The sequence below is a fragment of the Megalobrama amblycephala genome, linkage group LG3 (genome assembly GCF_018812025.1).
Source record: "Megalobrama amblycephala isolate DHTTF-2021 linkage group LG3, ASM1881202v1, whole genome shotgun sequence".
NCBI classification, from domain to species: Eukaryota; Metazoa; Chordata; class Actinopteri; order Cypriniformes; family Xenocyprididae; genus Megalobrama; species Megalobrama amblycephala.
Window position 1 is genome coordinate 32,853,504 of NC_063046.1, and position 16,411 is coordinate 32,869,914.

Genomic DNA, 16,411 nt, shown 5'->3' on the forward strand with positions numbered 1-16,411 from the left:
GGTGATTGTCACCATTCAATAAATAATGACAGCTCCCCAGTTAGAGGAGGAACAGAATTTTGTGTCATTTGCTGTGTTCGTGAAATTATGATTAGAAACTGGTTTCACGTACTTGAAATCTGAACTTTTTCTCAAAGGATTTCTGTTACTGTACTGTATAGTACATAATGAACAGCATATTCTGTCACTTTGGGATCCAATGTTGATTACATTTCCAACTATTATGTGCATTTATCCAGAAAAAAATTAAAATTAATAAAGATTGTGTAGTAGCATGCTACAATTTTTTTTTTTTTTTTATTCTTTTCACCAATAATAATAATAAAAAAAATCTTAACATTATTAAAACATGATTATTTTGCTAAATTGCTTAAGATATATAGGACTTGGTTATTGACAGTATATGTTTATGCTTGTTTCTTTAAAGTAAGCAGTAAAAATGAAACCTAATTCAATCTTGTTTGTTTTCAATTACTGGTTGAGAAAATGATTTTTTGTGCTCAGCAATAGCATAGGCTGTTTGCTTTATTAAAATACTATTTCTAATATGCAGATACATGTGTGCTATATATTCCAGCCCAGTGCACGTCACTCTACTGAGGGCTGGACCTCAAGATTTAAGGAGCAACATGTAAATAGTCAGGAAGGAGGCTTAATGTTGGATTTGTAAAGGAAGGGTGGGGGAGATTATTGTAGGTCTTTCACAGCCTAACCAATGGAATCCTCAAACTGTTTATGCTGGCAGGAAATGAGCAAAAGGGAAGGGGTGAAATGGACCAGAGGGAGTAAGAGGATTGTGTTCAGGCATCGTGGCTGATATTAATGCCAGGATTCAATCGAGGAGATAAATCGGTCTGATTTAGTACATCAAGCAGAATAGAGCTGAGTCTTTTTTTACAATGGAGGAAGAAGTTTCTATTTTAAAGCGTTTTACTGTCTCTCTGGCATTCTCTCTATTGCTGACAATAACACACACTCTTAATATTTTAGATATTGCTCACATTGACCCCAGTGGATTTCATGGGAGAGAGGCCATATTTTTCTTTTTTTTTTTTTCTTTAGAAAGATCTGTGACCCTGCTGATGTTTATCAGAGGCTGTTGTTTCTTTAGGGAATGAAAAGGCTGTCAAACTGCTTTCTTGCTGTTTTTGTGCTATTTAACATTTTTGTTCACAAACAACCACTTGCAAGAAATGCCCCAAAGAAACTCTATATGCATGATCAGCAAACATTTTGCTTTTTCATCTTTCAGCTCCTTTGCTCAGTCTTTTCTCAGACCAGCTGTGATATTCTCTTTTGCTCCAGTGGGACTGTCTCTTTCATTGATCCTGTCACATAATTTGATCTCCACATTGAATTGCCCACTCAAAACACCTCTTCATCCATCCGTAAAACCCTGCCGACCGACTCTTACCAACACGAAATCGCAGGGCTTACGTATTACTCAATCCTCAGCCTAAACGGGAGTCACCTGAAATAGTTTCTAGTGAGTCTTCATGAAACTTTAGCTTAAAAGGGTATCATTCCCTAGACAGAGTTACTTTATTGTATTGATTTGGACGGTTGAATGTTGTCTTATTGCAACCAGATTGGCTCCTCTGTCTTGCTGGATTTGTGTCTTGGGAGAACATTAGTCGCACCAGGCTAGAAATTTGTCCAAATCCAGCGCGCTGTGAGGCTGACAGTAATCAATGGTCCAACATTAGAAATGTAATATCTGTGCCATTATCATGGAAAGTTTTCTCTGTGGTGTGCATTACTCTTCCATTCCGCACGTGTATCCATCTCAACACACTTGATGGATGAGTTGTAAATGACTATCTGACACACCATCTGAAACCTTTGAGATAGATTCCTGTAAACTTTAGCATCTTATGGGAATGGATCTAAAAAACTCACTGCACTTTCATTTTTTTTATATTTTTGGTGTTTGTTTCCTTTTTGCAAGAAAGAAACTCTGCAAGTAAAAATGTCCATATAGTGCTGTCAGCAGTTTAGTGCTAATATTTTAGTGCTAAAGTTTTACATATTAAGAAAAAAAATGTTTTATGAAGAGTCATCTGAATGTGTACGCTAAAGACTAGATAAAGATAAAGATAAAGTCTTTAAAGATAAAGACTGTACTCATAAAAGTTTTCTAGAATAATAGTTTTTAATTATGTATCATGCGAGTCATTCCACTTTTTTTAAGCATGTTGAAATGATGTGACCTGTAGCGAGTGCTTCATTCGTATTTGTTTTGACATGATCCGGCATTAACAAGTGCATTATGTGGTGACAGTGTGTGCGCATGTATGAGAAAGAGTGAGCAATAGGGCTGTGAATCTTTGGGTAGACAGCGAATCGATTTGATTCACGATTCATAGGTGTTCAATTCAAGAACGATTTGTGCAAATTCAGAACGATTCGATTCGAGACGATTCACATTACAATTCGATGCGATTCGATTAATTCAATTTGATTCTGCATTTTTATATGCATTCATTAGAGTTATTGAAATGCTTCCCCCTATGTGTCTCAGTCAGGGTGCAAATTACACAGCGCCTTCAGGAGGTCAGAGAGTAAGAGCAAAAAAAAAAAAAAACCTTTTGTTTATTGTTAATGTAAGTTCATGTTAGTTCTTAATGATGCTACATTACTTTGTTTTAATAGCCTAAAAATTTGCATTTGTAGAAATTTACATCCAAAATTTTAAAATGCTTTAGAAGTATTGTTAGTTCATGTTAACTATAGTGTAGGATAGTGTTAATGGCTACACAAACTTATTAAAGTGTTCCAGGTACATTAAACAAATGCTTACATGGAGAGACTACCTTAGAATATCATGCACTTTCCCAAATAATCCTAAACTAACTTTTCTTTACGGAATAGTAAGAAAAGCCCTCTTTGTTCTCTTTATACGGAGCATATTCCTGTTTTACGATGATTCAGAAAGAAAACGCGCTGGGTGTCTACTCTTGCTATAGTAACGAACACTACTTTAATGCGCATCTGATTGATAGATAAACTGTGCACTCTTATTTCATTGTTAATGTAGTTATTTAAGCAGTTTCTGTCGCACATTCAGTTTAACAACATAAAGTTAAATTTCATTTATAATTCATTGGAACTATGCTTATGCATTTAGACACTTACATAATGTGTCTGCTCCGTCCATGCATTAAATGCGCGCCCTTAAATAAGCGGGGTTTTATATTTCCACGCATTGAAAGCATTTTATTTCAACAGTAGTGACCACGCAACTTGGCAGCTTTATCATTGGCTTGAGCGGTTTGACTCAGGACTATTGCTGTCTCGATGGAGAGCTATATCTTCTCATGTGAATAGCAGTGGCCGTCCTGAGGAGAGCTCAAAGGTGGGCTGCTCAAAAATGTGTTGATGAGAGCTACGGACAGAGTGCAAGCGCAATCCAGTGAAAGGCGGTAAAGAGTGCAGCGCGTGTCTGTGAAGGAGAGCTGTATGAGCGTGAATGACGGTGCACAACAATTCGCGCATGTAGTAATTTAATGTTTATGTCTTTTAAAGCACTGAATTGCTATAGAATCGTGATTAATCCGATTCTTAGCATTTTACATGGATTATCGGCCAAAATTAACGATTCACGATTCAAAAAAACATGTTTCAAGATCGATGCATCGTCAGGATTTGTAATCGATGCATCAAGAAAACGAGTGAAACATTACACCCCTAGCGAGCAACATATATATTTTTGACCTATCAGCTTTCTTAAGTTCAAAATTCTCATTGGTTGGTGCTTACTGCTTATTGACTCTGATTAACATTACATCTAAATCCTCTCAAATTTGTAAAAAATATATTTTTTTGGAAATATATTTATGGGATTTTTGGAATCGGTCAAATGAAGATAGAACCTTCTAATTCTAATTCTAAAAAAAAATAAAAAATAAAAAAAAAATCGCTTGGAATTATAAGGTTCTATCTAGCAAAACATTATTTGAAGCAATAATTTTCAAGAAACCCAAACAGTTTACTTATAATTTGTTTTAAAACAAAAAAATAGTGTTGCAACAATGTGTTGACATGCATGAGAAAGTTAAATTTAATGCTTTTTATGACATTTATTTCATATTTTAGAATGAATATTTTTTTTCTTGCTCAAGTTAAGCATAAGGCAGTGCTAAATATTTTGTCCAGTGCAGATGTTAAATTTAGGTAGGAATATGATTGGTAATTTAACACATTATTGCAGGAAGCGTTTAAGTTTAATTTTCCTTTTGTTTAGACAGCTACTGTAATCTGAGCAGGACTTTATTCCACAGAATGTGGGACAGGTAAAATGGCTTTCTCTCTAGACATCAGTATGGCTAAAATAACATGCTAATGTTTATTGTTGTAATTAATACCCCATCAATTGAACTGTTGACTATTTGACCTTTAAGGCTTAATATTGTAAAATTTAAGACATTTTAAGACAAAAAAAAAAAAAAAAACTGCAAGAAAACAGACAATGCTTCAGCAAATGTGTTTCACAGAGTTTAATAAACCTTGAAAAATGTTTCACTGACTATATATAATTAAAAATATTTCACATTTAATATATTTAAATTATTTCAACTATGCAACAATTCAGTTTTTACGAACAATGTAAAATTTTACATTCCATCTCATTTAATGTCATAGTTTATACACTTTAGTATGCCATAGCGTAGACCTTTATAGCTATACAGCTCAATACAAGTACACAGAATGGATCAAGGTTAAAACATAGCCTCCCTCGTATGACAATGATCTGACTGGAATAAAGCAAATAGACTACAAAACCTGAACCTATCCTCTTAATAGTGCTGCTGGCTAGCGTGGTGTCTAACTATGAAAATAACTCCTCAGCAATAGCTACAGCAAAACACACAAAAAAGAGACTGAAATTCCATGGAATTTGGGCTGCTGTCATTGACAAGATCATAAAAAGAATAGTCGATCATGAGGTTTCTAATAAACATCACGTTGCACGGCATTGTTTAATCTTCACAGATTTTGCATTTTCTGCTCTCTTTTCCGCTGTCACAGAGCAGTCCGGCGACATGTCAAAGAAAGCTGATCCTGGTTGATCCTTATGTGTGCATTCAAAGTACTGATTGGCTCACAGATTGAACCTTATAGAACCAAGTTAGAGTTCAACTTTGTAGATAGAACCTTTTTGGAAAAAAAAAAGTCCCAAAATATATACAACTTAAAGGTGCCGCAGAACGTCTTTTTAAAAGATGTAATATAAGTCTAAGGTGTCCCCTGAATGTGTCTGTGAAGTTTCAGCTCAAAATACCCCATCGATTTTTTTTAATTAATTTTTTTAACTGCCTATTTTGGGGCATCATTAAATATGAGCCGATTTAGGCTGCGGCCCCTTTAAATGCTCACGCTCCCCGCCCACGGAGCTCACGCTTGCCTTACACAGCATAAACAAAGTTCACACAGCTAATATAACCATCAAAATGGATCTTTACAAAGTGTTCATCATGCAACATGTCTAATCACGTAAGTATGGTATTTATTTGGATGTTTACATTTGATTCTGAATGAGTTTGATGGTGCTCCGTGGCTAAAGCTAACATTACACACTGTTGGAGAGATTTATAAAGAATGAAGTTGTGTTTATGAATTATACAGACTGCAAGTGTTTAATAATGAAAATAACGACGGCTCTCTTGTCTCCTTGAATACAGTAAGAAACGATGGTAACTTTAACCACAGTTAACAGTACATTAGCAACATGCTAATGAAACATTTAGAACAGTGGTTCTCAACTCCAGTCCTCGGGACCCACTGCTCTGCACATTTTGTATGTCTCTCTTATATGACACACTCAATTCAGTTCATGCAGACTCTCCTAATGAGCTGATGATCTAAATCAGGTGTGTTAAATAAGGGATACATACAAAATGTGCAGAGCAGTGGGTCCCGAGGACTGGAGTTGAGAAACACTGATTTAGAAAGACAATTTACAAATATCACTAAAAATATCATGATATCATGATCCAGACATCCTGCCCTTGTCTAATGCTTGAACATGGGCTGGCATATGCAAATATTGGGGGCGTACACCCCGACTGTTGCGTCACAGTCAGTGTTATGTTGAGATTCGCCTGTTCTTCGGAGGTCTTTTAAATAAATGAGATTTATATAAGAAGGAGGAAACAATGGTGTTTGAGACTCACTGTATGTCATTTCCATGTACTGAACTTTTGTTATTTAACTATGCCAAGATAAATTCAATTTTTAATTCTAGGGCACTTTTAAAAAAAAAAACATCACATAATGTAAATAATTTGTCATAGAATAAGAATATGTGAATAAATAAATTTTGACAAGAATGTCAGATAGAACCATATAATTCTAAGGTGACAATATGGCAGTAATCATCTTTAGTTTAACGGTCAGTCCTGTAAACATATCCTCGCCTGTCTTCTGCTATGACATGTTGTTTTAGTAAACATGGAAATAATTTTGATTAGGGCACAATGTAATTAGAGCACTTGAGATGCTTTATTGGGCGCACTGACCTGCCTGACTGCACAGAGGCCATCATCCCATGTCATTTTCCTTTCAAATGGGCAATTAGAACTGCAGCTACGAGCGAGACAGCAAAGAGAGAAAGAAACAAAGTCAAAAAGAGACGGAAAGAAGACAGACGCACAGACGAAGGACAGCGATAGACCCATGCATTTTTCAGAGACTATGATTAGAATTGCCAAAGAGGCACTGAGGCAGGGGATCTGAGGGCACAGCAGTGCTTGGGTGGCAAACCAAAAGAAAGCAATTTGTCATTGATGTTTCTGAGCAGATGATGCTGTTTGTGGGCTAAATCGAGAGTGTGCGCAACAGGTGGGGTTGATCTGTCAGAAAGCAGAACAAGAGAGCTGTTGATTACTGTTTGAGTCATGCCAATACGTATGCATATGAAGTGTATCTTTCATATGGAAATTTTTGATGGCAAAAGGATGCACAACATCAGACTGGTATTGTATGGTCTGGTGTGATTCCAGTTGTACGGTTTTGTGGGGGATGATGTTTGGGAAGTTCCAATGATGAGGAAAGCTATTGCTGGAGGTCTGGTAGAATATATTTACAGTACATGATTTAAAATTCAAAAAACATTTTTTTTTTCTGATACTATACATTGCTGCAGCACCTTTTTTCACACTCTGCCTGAAACACTCTGTTTTAGTTCCTATCTCTTTAAAGACCCCCTTCCAAAATGTCCAGCCTACTCTGATTGGCCAGGTTGTGATTGACCAACCATTTAAAGCGTGTGTTGGAAATGTAACGTTCCTTTCAGCTCCCGAGGCTTCACGATCAGCTGTAAACAGCGTTATATCTATGGTAACTATGGTTTTGTTATTGGAAGTCCACACAATGAAAAAAAAAGCAGCATGTCCTCATAGCAAGAACATACCTATCTGTTCTTTGAGGACAGGCAATAGAGCTGCACGATTAATCAATAAAATATTGCAATCTCGATTTAAACACCCACTCATTCCTAAATGAAAAAAAAAATTCACCTGTGTTTGTTAAACCTTTGACAAAATCACACCGGAACATTCAAATCTGCGTAGTGGCTGCCGAAGACCAAGAGACAGCAGCTGTAATGTATACTGTAGGTATGAAACAGCTTTCACAAATAGTCTTTTCAACATCACAGTATGATTATTTCTGTTTTACAAATATTCGTATCATTCGTGGATATTAACACTGATGTCTACAGAAGCGATCAAAATAGAGTAAATATCCTTTTGAAAGTAACATGGTGCTTCAAATAACGATTGTATTGAATAAATCATTACACCACCAGATAGCAACAAGTGATTGTTAAAAAAAAATGTTTGTCATTGAATCATTTATTCTGCCATAAAGCCCCGACTGGTGGAGGGCTGCAGTGATTTTTTTGTAACCTTGGCCAGATCTGTGGATTGCCACAATTCTGTATCTGAGCTCTTCAGGCAGTTCCTTTGACCTCATGATTCTCATTTGCTCTGACATGCACTGTAAACTGTAAGGTCTTATATAGACAGGTGTGTAGCTTTCCTAATCAAGTCCAATCAGTATAATCAAACACAGCTGGACTCAGATGAAGGTGTAATTGTAATTGAATTTAGGAAATTTTTTCCATACAATTAAGTTAAGTTTTCCCATACAAATAAGTTATTTATAAAAAAATAATTTGTTTGGACTGATTTATTGTATCTTTTTGTATGAACTGAAATTCATCAAGTTGTTGTGGTTACCATTGTGGTGAAGAGTGAAGCTTGTGCTTAGGTTGTGGGTAGCTGTTGTGCACATGAGAGTTCCATGATTGTATGATGGGGTGCGGGACCATAGACCATACACATATAGCTTAATCTGCGTATGAAGAAGAGCAGCACTGAAATCAACAAATCTTATTTCAAGTTTCAATATTTAACTAGTAACAACAAGCTCTACTCTTCAGCACAGTGGTAACCACAAACATTTCAACATAGAAACAATTTTACATGTCCAGCATAACTGAACATTAAACACTAACAAGCCTTTCCCTTTACTAAAAAACACACTAAACAGCACTTAATTTCAACATTTACTCTCCTGATCTATCCCTATGCAAAGCATGCTGGGAACTAGAAATCCACTGCCCAGTTTCAGCCAAAGTAACAGAAATGATTCATGTACTCCCAACACAAATGGTTAAAGTTAACATAACATTTTACAAATTTAATTTAACGTAATTAAATTGAGCGCAAATGACAATTAGGTAAAAAATGAAAGATTTGTGTTGTTCCAGCGTATTTTATTTAAATAAACTGGACAAACAGCTAGAAACTTCTTTTTTTTTTTTTTTCTTCTCCTTCTTCTTTTTGAATGAATGCCACAAATTACAGGGCTGAAACCAAAGTTAGGAGATAAGTTTGTATAACTGGCTACATGGGTCTTTAGTCTCAACTTAATAGGATATAGTTCAACAAATGGCTCTGTAAGATCACAATGTATGACTATGACTATATTAAAAATTTCTTTCTTTTGAGTTCAGATCAGTCCAGTAGCATGTGTACAAAACCCGAAACTCATACTGTTTTAATGTGAGCTTTTGATTTCCTGTGTGCATACCATAGATGCCAGTGCCCGGCTCAATTTGAGGGACCCGAGTGCCAGCAGACAAAACACAGTTTCCATGGAAACGGCTATGCTTGGTTTCCCCCTATAAGGCCATGCTTCGAGAGCCACCTCTCACTGGAGTTCATCACAGAGGTGGCAGATGGCTTGCTGCTCTACAGCGGACCCCTCTCTCAGCTTCAGCCGTGGGAGCCGGAGGACTTCATGGCCATAGGTAACCTACACACAACCTCATGGCAGCCTCACCGCAGGTCGAAAGGCGAGGGATGGGTATTGCAAATGTGCAGCGGCATTAAGGCAGAATATTGCTACAGTGTCTACATCATTCTTTCATATCACAAGCTGAACCTCTGGCACATCTTTACTCATCTCCCAGTAGGGCTAGACATAGAGAGAGAAGAATGAAAAAAGGGGTGATAATATGTTTATTTCAGACAGAAAGAGATGAACAGACTCCTTTGCGTCTCTCCAGCAGGATTTAGTGTTTCTAATAAAAAAATTTTATTGCTGTAACATTTTCTTACTCAGGGGAGATCTGCTATCTTCTAACAACCTAAACACAGAGAAAAAGAAAAAAAAAGTTTAAAAAATACCACATTATTTCTGTTTGTTTGCATATGTGTGTCATAAATTCCGCAGCATTGCCGTATGCAGCCGTATTAACTCATTAGGGGTTAACGAATGCACTCATTATATCAGTAAAGGCTTATTTGTCATTCATCTGGGAGAACGACTACAATGAGATATACACATTTAGAGCTTTAATGAACTCACAGATCTGCCTACGTGCTGAGCATATGAGAGCATTCTGCTCCTGATCAGCCCATTGATGTGTTGGCAAATGTGGATAAGTAGCAGATAAGGCAGTGTGTGAGTGTAATCAGTGCAGGGTGAGATGCCGAACATATGGAGAGAACGAGAGAGGGATGGATGGCAGACAGAGGATCTGAGGTGAGAAAGAGAGAGTGACAAGGAGTGAAAGATGAAGATTAAGTGAAGTGTGCAACTGTGGAAAGGGTTTCAAAGTCTCTCCAGCAACGAAAAGTGGTGAAGTGGTGGAGATCTGTCTGAGCTTCAGGACAGTATCAGGGTGAGAGTGATAGTTACATAGGCTACATCTTTTCCATCAAAACGCTTGTGTTGGAACTGCTGCTTGGCGAGGGATCTTTGAATATCTGTCATAACTGACCCCTGATCTCATTGATTAGAAAGAAGAATGATAACATATGTGACTAAATAATCTGCCTGCAAAAATACATGCCACAGCATGTTTTTGGGTAAGATTTGCATACAATAGGCCTCGTTTTATTTACATTAGTTAAATATTAGATTACCCGGGGGTGAAAACTTTTTGAATTTGAAGATCAAGGTAAAATGTACGTAATTTGTCTTCGGGGAAACAAGTATCTTCTGTTGCTTCCGAAGGGCAGTACTAAAAAAAAAAAAAAAAAAAAAAAGATATTTCAACAAAATAAGAAAATTTTCTTCATCCTGTTCAAATTTTTTAACCCCCGGCTCTTTCTGGAGCATCAGTGAATGTTTGAACCTTTTTTAATAGTTGTGTTTGAGTCCCTCAGTTGTCCTTGGTGTGAAAAGATGGATCTCAAAATCATACAGTCACTGCTGGAAAGGGTTAAAATATGCAAAAAATCCTTGAAAACTGAAGAATCTGCAGGAATACATTTTTCTGAAGAGCAGAGCTCAGTTTAACTGCTCAGAACAAACAAGGGACTCATGAACAACCATCACAATACAACAAAACAGTAGTAGATCATTCAGGTAAACACACACAGTATTAAGAACCAATGGTTCCCAAACTTTGAACAGGGTTATTTTAAATAAACCTATTCAAAGTTCAGTATAAATTTAGTTATAAATACATATGGAAATATATATAATAAATGGAATATATATATATATATATATATATATAAATGGAAAAATAAAGCAGCTGCAGGCACTGCAGCATACAAAATAATGTTTGTCACATTGAGTTGTTTTTGGTTTGAGGACTCTGCTCAGTGAAGACATTATTGTTTCCTATAGTTAGCATGTTTTTAGGGGTACCTCAGGTGCTATTTTTCCACATCTTTTGCTTGTGGAAATGTATGGATTGGATTTAAACTAGGCACTGGCTCCAGAACCAGCACCAGAAAAGGGGTGTGAGAGAGAGAGGTTGTATAGGTCTAGTAAGGAAATGCAGCAAACAGAAAGAGAATCAGAAAGAGGAGAAACGGAAACAGAGAAAGAGTCTAGTAGAGAGAGTCAGATTAAATAGATAAAAGAGGTTCAGATTTGAACGAACTGGTGGGGAGTAACAGTAAGTGCCGCAGCTCAGACATGAATTAAATGGAGAAAGAAGTTCATGTCTGGGTGAGAGACGAAGACGGTATGTGAACAGGAAGGTGGAATGAAGAAAGAAAGCTGGAGATGAATAATGATGAATGGCAGTGCGGAGGACAGCGGAACAAGTGTAGCCACAGTGTGAGTCTCCGTGCATTACTCTGTCTCTCTCTCTCCAGTCCTTCTCGCCTTCACTCTATCAGACCTTATTACTTACTGCTGTTCTTCACCGTGGCCTATTAAACCTTATCATTGGCCTGGTGCCTGCCAGTTTTACGCCTCTGCTCTTCTTATTAAAGACACTCATGACACTGATACTACAATGTAGTTTCATAGTGTACACACACCCGGGGGCCTCCCACACACATCCCTGTGTGCAGAACATCATGCTGTTGTGTCTGTGTGAGTATTAGTACTTCTGAGTTGTTTCTGAATAGATTATGAATCTGTTGGTGGGCTGGAGTCCAAGGTCAAGAAGTAGTATTTGTTTGGCTTTGATTGGTCTGAGGTGAGCCGTACATTGCTGCTGGTCAGTAAACATTTCCAGCGGGCAGTTTAGCTGTAAGAATTTTGGCTTTAAATTAAAATTGACATAAAATTTCTTTTTATATTGATATTCTAATTAAATTTGTGAATAACTCTTAGTAAACACATATTTTTCTTTTAAGCCATATATATTAAGGCACACGTATATTTTTGCCTTGGGTGATTCACACATCAGTCGAAGCGCTTGAGGCAGAGCTGCGCACATTATAAAACAAGTAATAAGCATGAAATACACACGTGGCTTCTGTATTAAAGAGCAACCATCTTTATTCACCTTTAGCATAGCATGAATTACTTCTCCTCCACTTTTCTCATTACAGCCTGGATTCATTTTCTTTAGATGACCTCTGACTCCTCCTTAGTTTATTTTCATTGATGGAAATGGGCACGGATACGTGCTTGAAGTCTTCATGTCACATGGGTTTTATTGCTGGTTACAGTCTCTTTTCAAGGTTAGACAAAGATTTGAGGGGTGAGCATGTCGAATCAATAGACAAATTAGACTGACAAATCTAATTTATTTGATTAAGGACACTTATTGAATGATAAGCAGCCTCGAGAGGTAATTTAACCATGACTGAAAAGACTTGAAGCTGTAGATGATGTACAGGGACTTTGAGAAAAATGCTGGTGCTTTTTGTGAATAGATGGCGTACTTGATTAATTTGTTAGTCTTGTCAAGTATGTAAAGGTAATGCATGCTGTCGAATTCATTAATTTATTATGCAATTTTATTCAAAGCGGTTTCTTATGTTGGTTTCCTACTATATTATTATATATTTAATTATTAAATATACATTGACCCTTTTGAATGAAATATATATTTTCACTTTGGCTTCAGTAAAAGATAGATAGATAGATAGATAGATAGATAGATAGATAGATAGATAGATAGATAGATAGATAGATAGATAGATAGATAGATAGATAGATAGATAGATAGATAGATAGATAGATAGATAGATAGATAGATAGATAGATAGATTGATTGATTGATTGATTGATTGATTCTATAATTATAAGACCGAAGGTGTGAGTAATGTTTTAGTTTTATTATCAGTCAATGAAAAATGCAAATTTTGAATGTAATTCATGCATTGCTGTTTTTAAAAATGTTTTAGGAACTGTGTTTGCTTTACAAAGCTTTTACACACGCAGACAGACACACACACAAGAGGAGCGTCTGGCAGATGAAAGTGAGCACAGAGATAAAGTTACACCCAGAGTGTGATGCGCGCATTATGGTCAATTTGCAGAAACCTGCTTTACAGTCAACCCTCTCAGACTCATCATGCCACAGCAGCTCTCAAATATCCCTTTCAACTTACAGTATTTCAGCTCATTTCCCTTAACCGCTGATGGGAGGGCCACTGGGTGGGGTTTTCAGGGTCCATATGCCATCTGCCCTCCTGCTCGTCCCTCGGGACACGCAAAGAGAAGCCATTTCTTATGCTTAAAGTGGAAATGCATTCGGGGGGATCTGAGGGGAGGAGGTCGGCCTCCCTTCATCTCCCCTCCCGCTGACAGAGGGATTAATGTGCAATGATGTTGCAGGGAGACCAGTATGAATTAGGGATGAGGAGCAGAGAGCACAGACGACCTCCTGTGACTGCAGAGGGATCATTTCTAAGAGCAAAAACATGTTGCATGTTAATTACATATACAGATCAAACCATGTGCCCCCTCACCCTGCTTTCTCTCTACCTCTTTCTCTCTCATTCTGGTTTTCACGTGTATATTAAGGCCGTGACACACCAAGCTGGCGGTCGGTCATCAGCCAATGTCGAGCCAATGCTGAGTGTCTGTTAGTTCAGTTTTTGTGGCATGTTCCACACACGTCGGACCCCGTCGGAAAGAGAGAACTCTGATTGGCTGTTTAGCTTTATATCAAACCAGTGCACGAAAAGAATAGCGAAAGTGATGAAAGCAAGCAAAGAGTGAAGTCAAGAGGACAGAGAATGTGGTTCTAATTTAACATCATCTTACCTGAGTATTCCAATACGTAAATATTTTCATAATGACATGGCTGTCTGGAATGAACAAAGTGATCAACATGATTCATATTCAAAATGGTTAAAGGGTTAGTTCACCCAAAAATGAAAATTGTGTCATTAATTACTCACACTCATGTCTTTCCATACCTGTAAGACCCGTTCATCTTTGGAACACAAACTAAGATATTTTTGATAAAAATCCAATGGCTCAGTGAGGCCTGCATTGAAAGCAAGTTAATTTACACACTTTCGAACACCAGAAAAGTACTAAAGTTATATTTAAAACAGTTCATGTGACTACAGTGGTTCAACCTTAATGTTATGAAGCGACGAGAATACTTTTTGTGCACCAAAAATAAACAAAATTACGACTTTATTCAACAATATCTAGTAATGGCCGGTTTCAAAACACTGTTTAATGAAGCTTCGAAGCTTTTTGTTTCGAATGAGTGGTTCAGAGTGCCAAATTCTCGTCACTTCATAACATTAAGGTTGAACCACTGTAGTCACGTGAACTCTTTTAAATGCAACTTTAGTTCCTTTCTGGTGTTTGAAAGTGTAAATTAACTTGCTTTCAATGCAGGCCTCACTGAGCCATCGGATTTTATCAACAATATCTTAATTTGTGTTCCGCAGATGAACGAAGGTCTTACGGGTGTAGAACGACATGAGGGTGAGTAATTAATGACAGATTTTTAATTTTTGGGTGAACTAACCCCTTTAAGGCAACGATATACACTTTTTTGGTTTTCGCTTGGGTAAAAAGTCTGCAGACCTAATTTTTTTTTTCTTTTCATTTTTGAATGATGAATATGGACTACTGCCACCTGCTCATATGATTGTTATTGCCATTCACGCACTGCTAGTTGGCCACTAGCTGTACTCTTTATGGTGCGTTTGAGTGCAACTTTTTGGCCCCGACGCATGCGACACAAGCTAACAACATGGTCAGCTTTCATTGCAACTAGTTCTTTGATGATGGTTTGGTGTCACGGCCTTTAGAAACTTCCAATAGTCACATCCTCTTTCTGTCTGTCTTACAGAGATACCTTCATTACTTCCCCTCAATTCAGTCCTTTCAAATCAATACCAACCCTAGACTTGCACCTTTTCCATCTCTCATTTTCACTCCTGTTGCCCCTCCTTTCTCAATCCTGCTTCATCTGCACTCCACCTAAAATGTCATGTCAACTTGAGAAGACATGGTCTTGCTCTCAGTCGGCAGCGCTTCATGTCTGGGACAGGATTGGTGACAGCATCAGTGTGGGGGAGCAGTTCTCCATTCTCAGGGGCTTTCCTCTAAAGAGGGCTTCTCAGCCCAGATTACAGCAGCACTGCTCCGCACCCAGCATGTTCGCTGTTATCTCCAGCTCAACACTCTGATACCATCGGGAGTTAGCCTGGAGACATTGAAACAGTTTGAGAGAGAATTCAATGAGACCATTGGAAACTGCCAAGATAGGAACAGTTTAGGAAACTCTGAGGAGTTGATATAGTTATTTAATTCAGCTGTGTGAATCATGAGTTAATACAGTTCAATTGTTTGTGTTTATAATTTCAATTTGGAAAATGTTAAATATTACGGCGAGCAGACAAGGGAGGGTTGTAACACTTTCCATGTCCTTTTATAGTACACACAAAGTGCACAAAATGACAGTTCATTTGTTCATTGTTCATTTGTTAGTTTGTGCACAATTCAAATGCTTAAAATGAAATGGTGACAAAATAAAATTTATATTAAATATTTACATTTAAATATTGTGAACATGTAATTTTGATTATCACAATAAATTTATTCCATTCATAACGCATTAATTTACACCATTTAAAGATAAGTCATAAATTTTAAAATTAATTTGAAGAACTGAAGAATTAAATGTGGGAATATTATAAAAAATTTTGAGAGAGAACTCTCATACACCATCATTCACCATATAAAACAGTGACAGACCAGAGTAATACTTACTTAACTAACACCTGCAAAGTACAGAGCAATTTTATTAAACGATACTTCGGAGCCATTATTTCCATCATTGCTTTATTTGTCTCTCAGCATGTGCTCACCAAACTCCCCCTCAACCATGAGAGTGAAACAAAGTCCCTCAGCACACATGAGCCGCTTGAACGGGTTAAACCAGGGGAGGGTGATGGAAGACATTCACTAGCTGAAACACTCTATGCGAGAAATAATAGGAGAAATAGAGTGACAGCGAGAATAAGCACAGATGGACGACATAAATCATCCAATTTTAATGATGGTGTGAGGGAATTAGCCAGGACAATCTGTCTGGAGAGTCAGTCATTTGATTGGAGCTAATGAAGTGGGTACATGTGCTTTGAGAAGTGCCTATTGTTTCTTAAAAGCAGTTCATCTTATACAGTATCCTCTCATACAGTATGAAGAAAACACTGTGACCAACAAAAGT

The 16,411-nt window shown here is 37.2% G+C and overlaps 1 protein-coding gene across 6 annotated transcripts in view; it reads left to right on the forward strand.

Annotated features, from left to right (window-relative positions):
* si:ch211-186j3.6 (neural-cadherin) overlaps positions 1 to 16,411 on the forward strand; it is a 382,700-nt gene that overhangs the window by 327,259 nt on the left and 39,030 nt on the right. For all 6 annotated transcript variants that reach the window (XR_007184217.1, XM_048185218.1, XM_048185219.1 and 3 more), the window contains one exon: positions 9,102 to 9,316. Coding sequence is in view for 5 of the 6 variants with exons in the window: in XM_048185218.1 (XP_048041175.1) it covers positions 9,102 to 9,316 (215 nt within the window). In the remaining variant the exon portion in view is untranslated. The remainder of the gene's footprint in view (positions 1 to 9,101; positions 9,317 to 16,411) is intronic.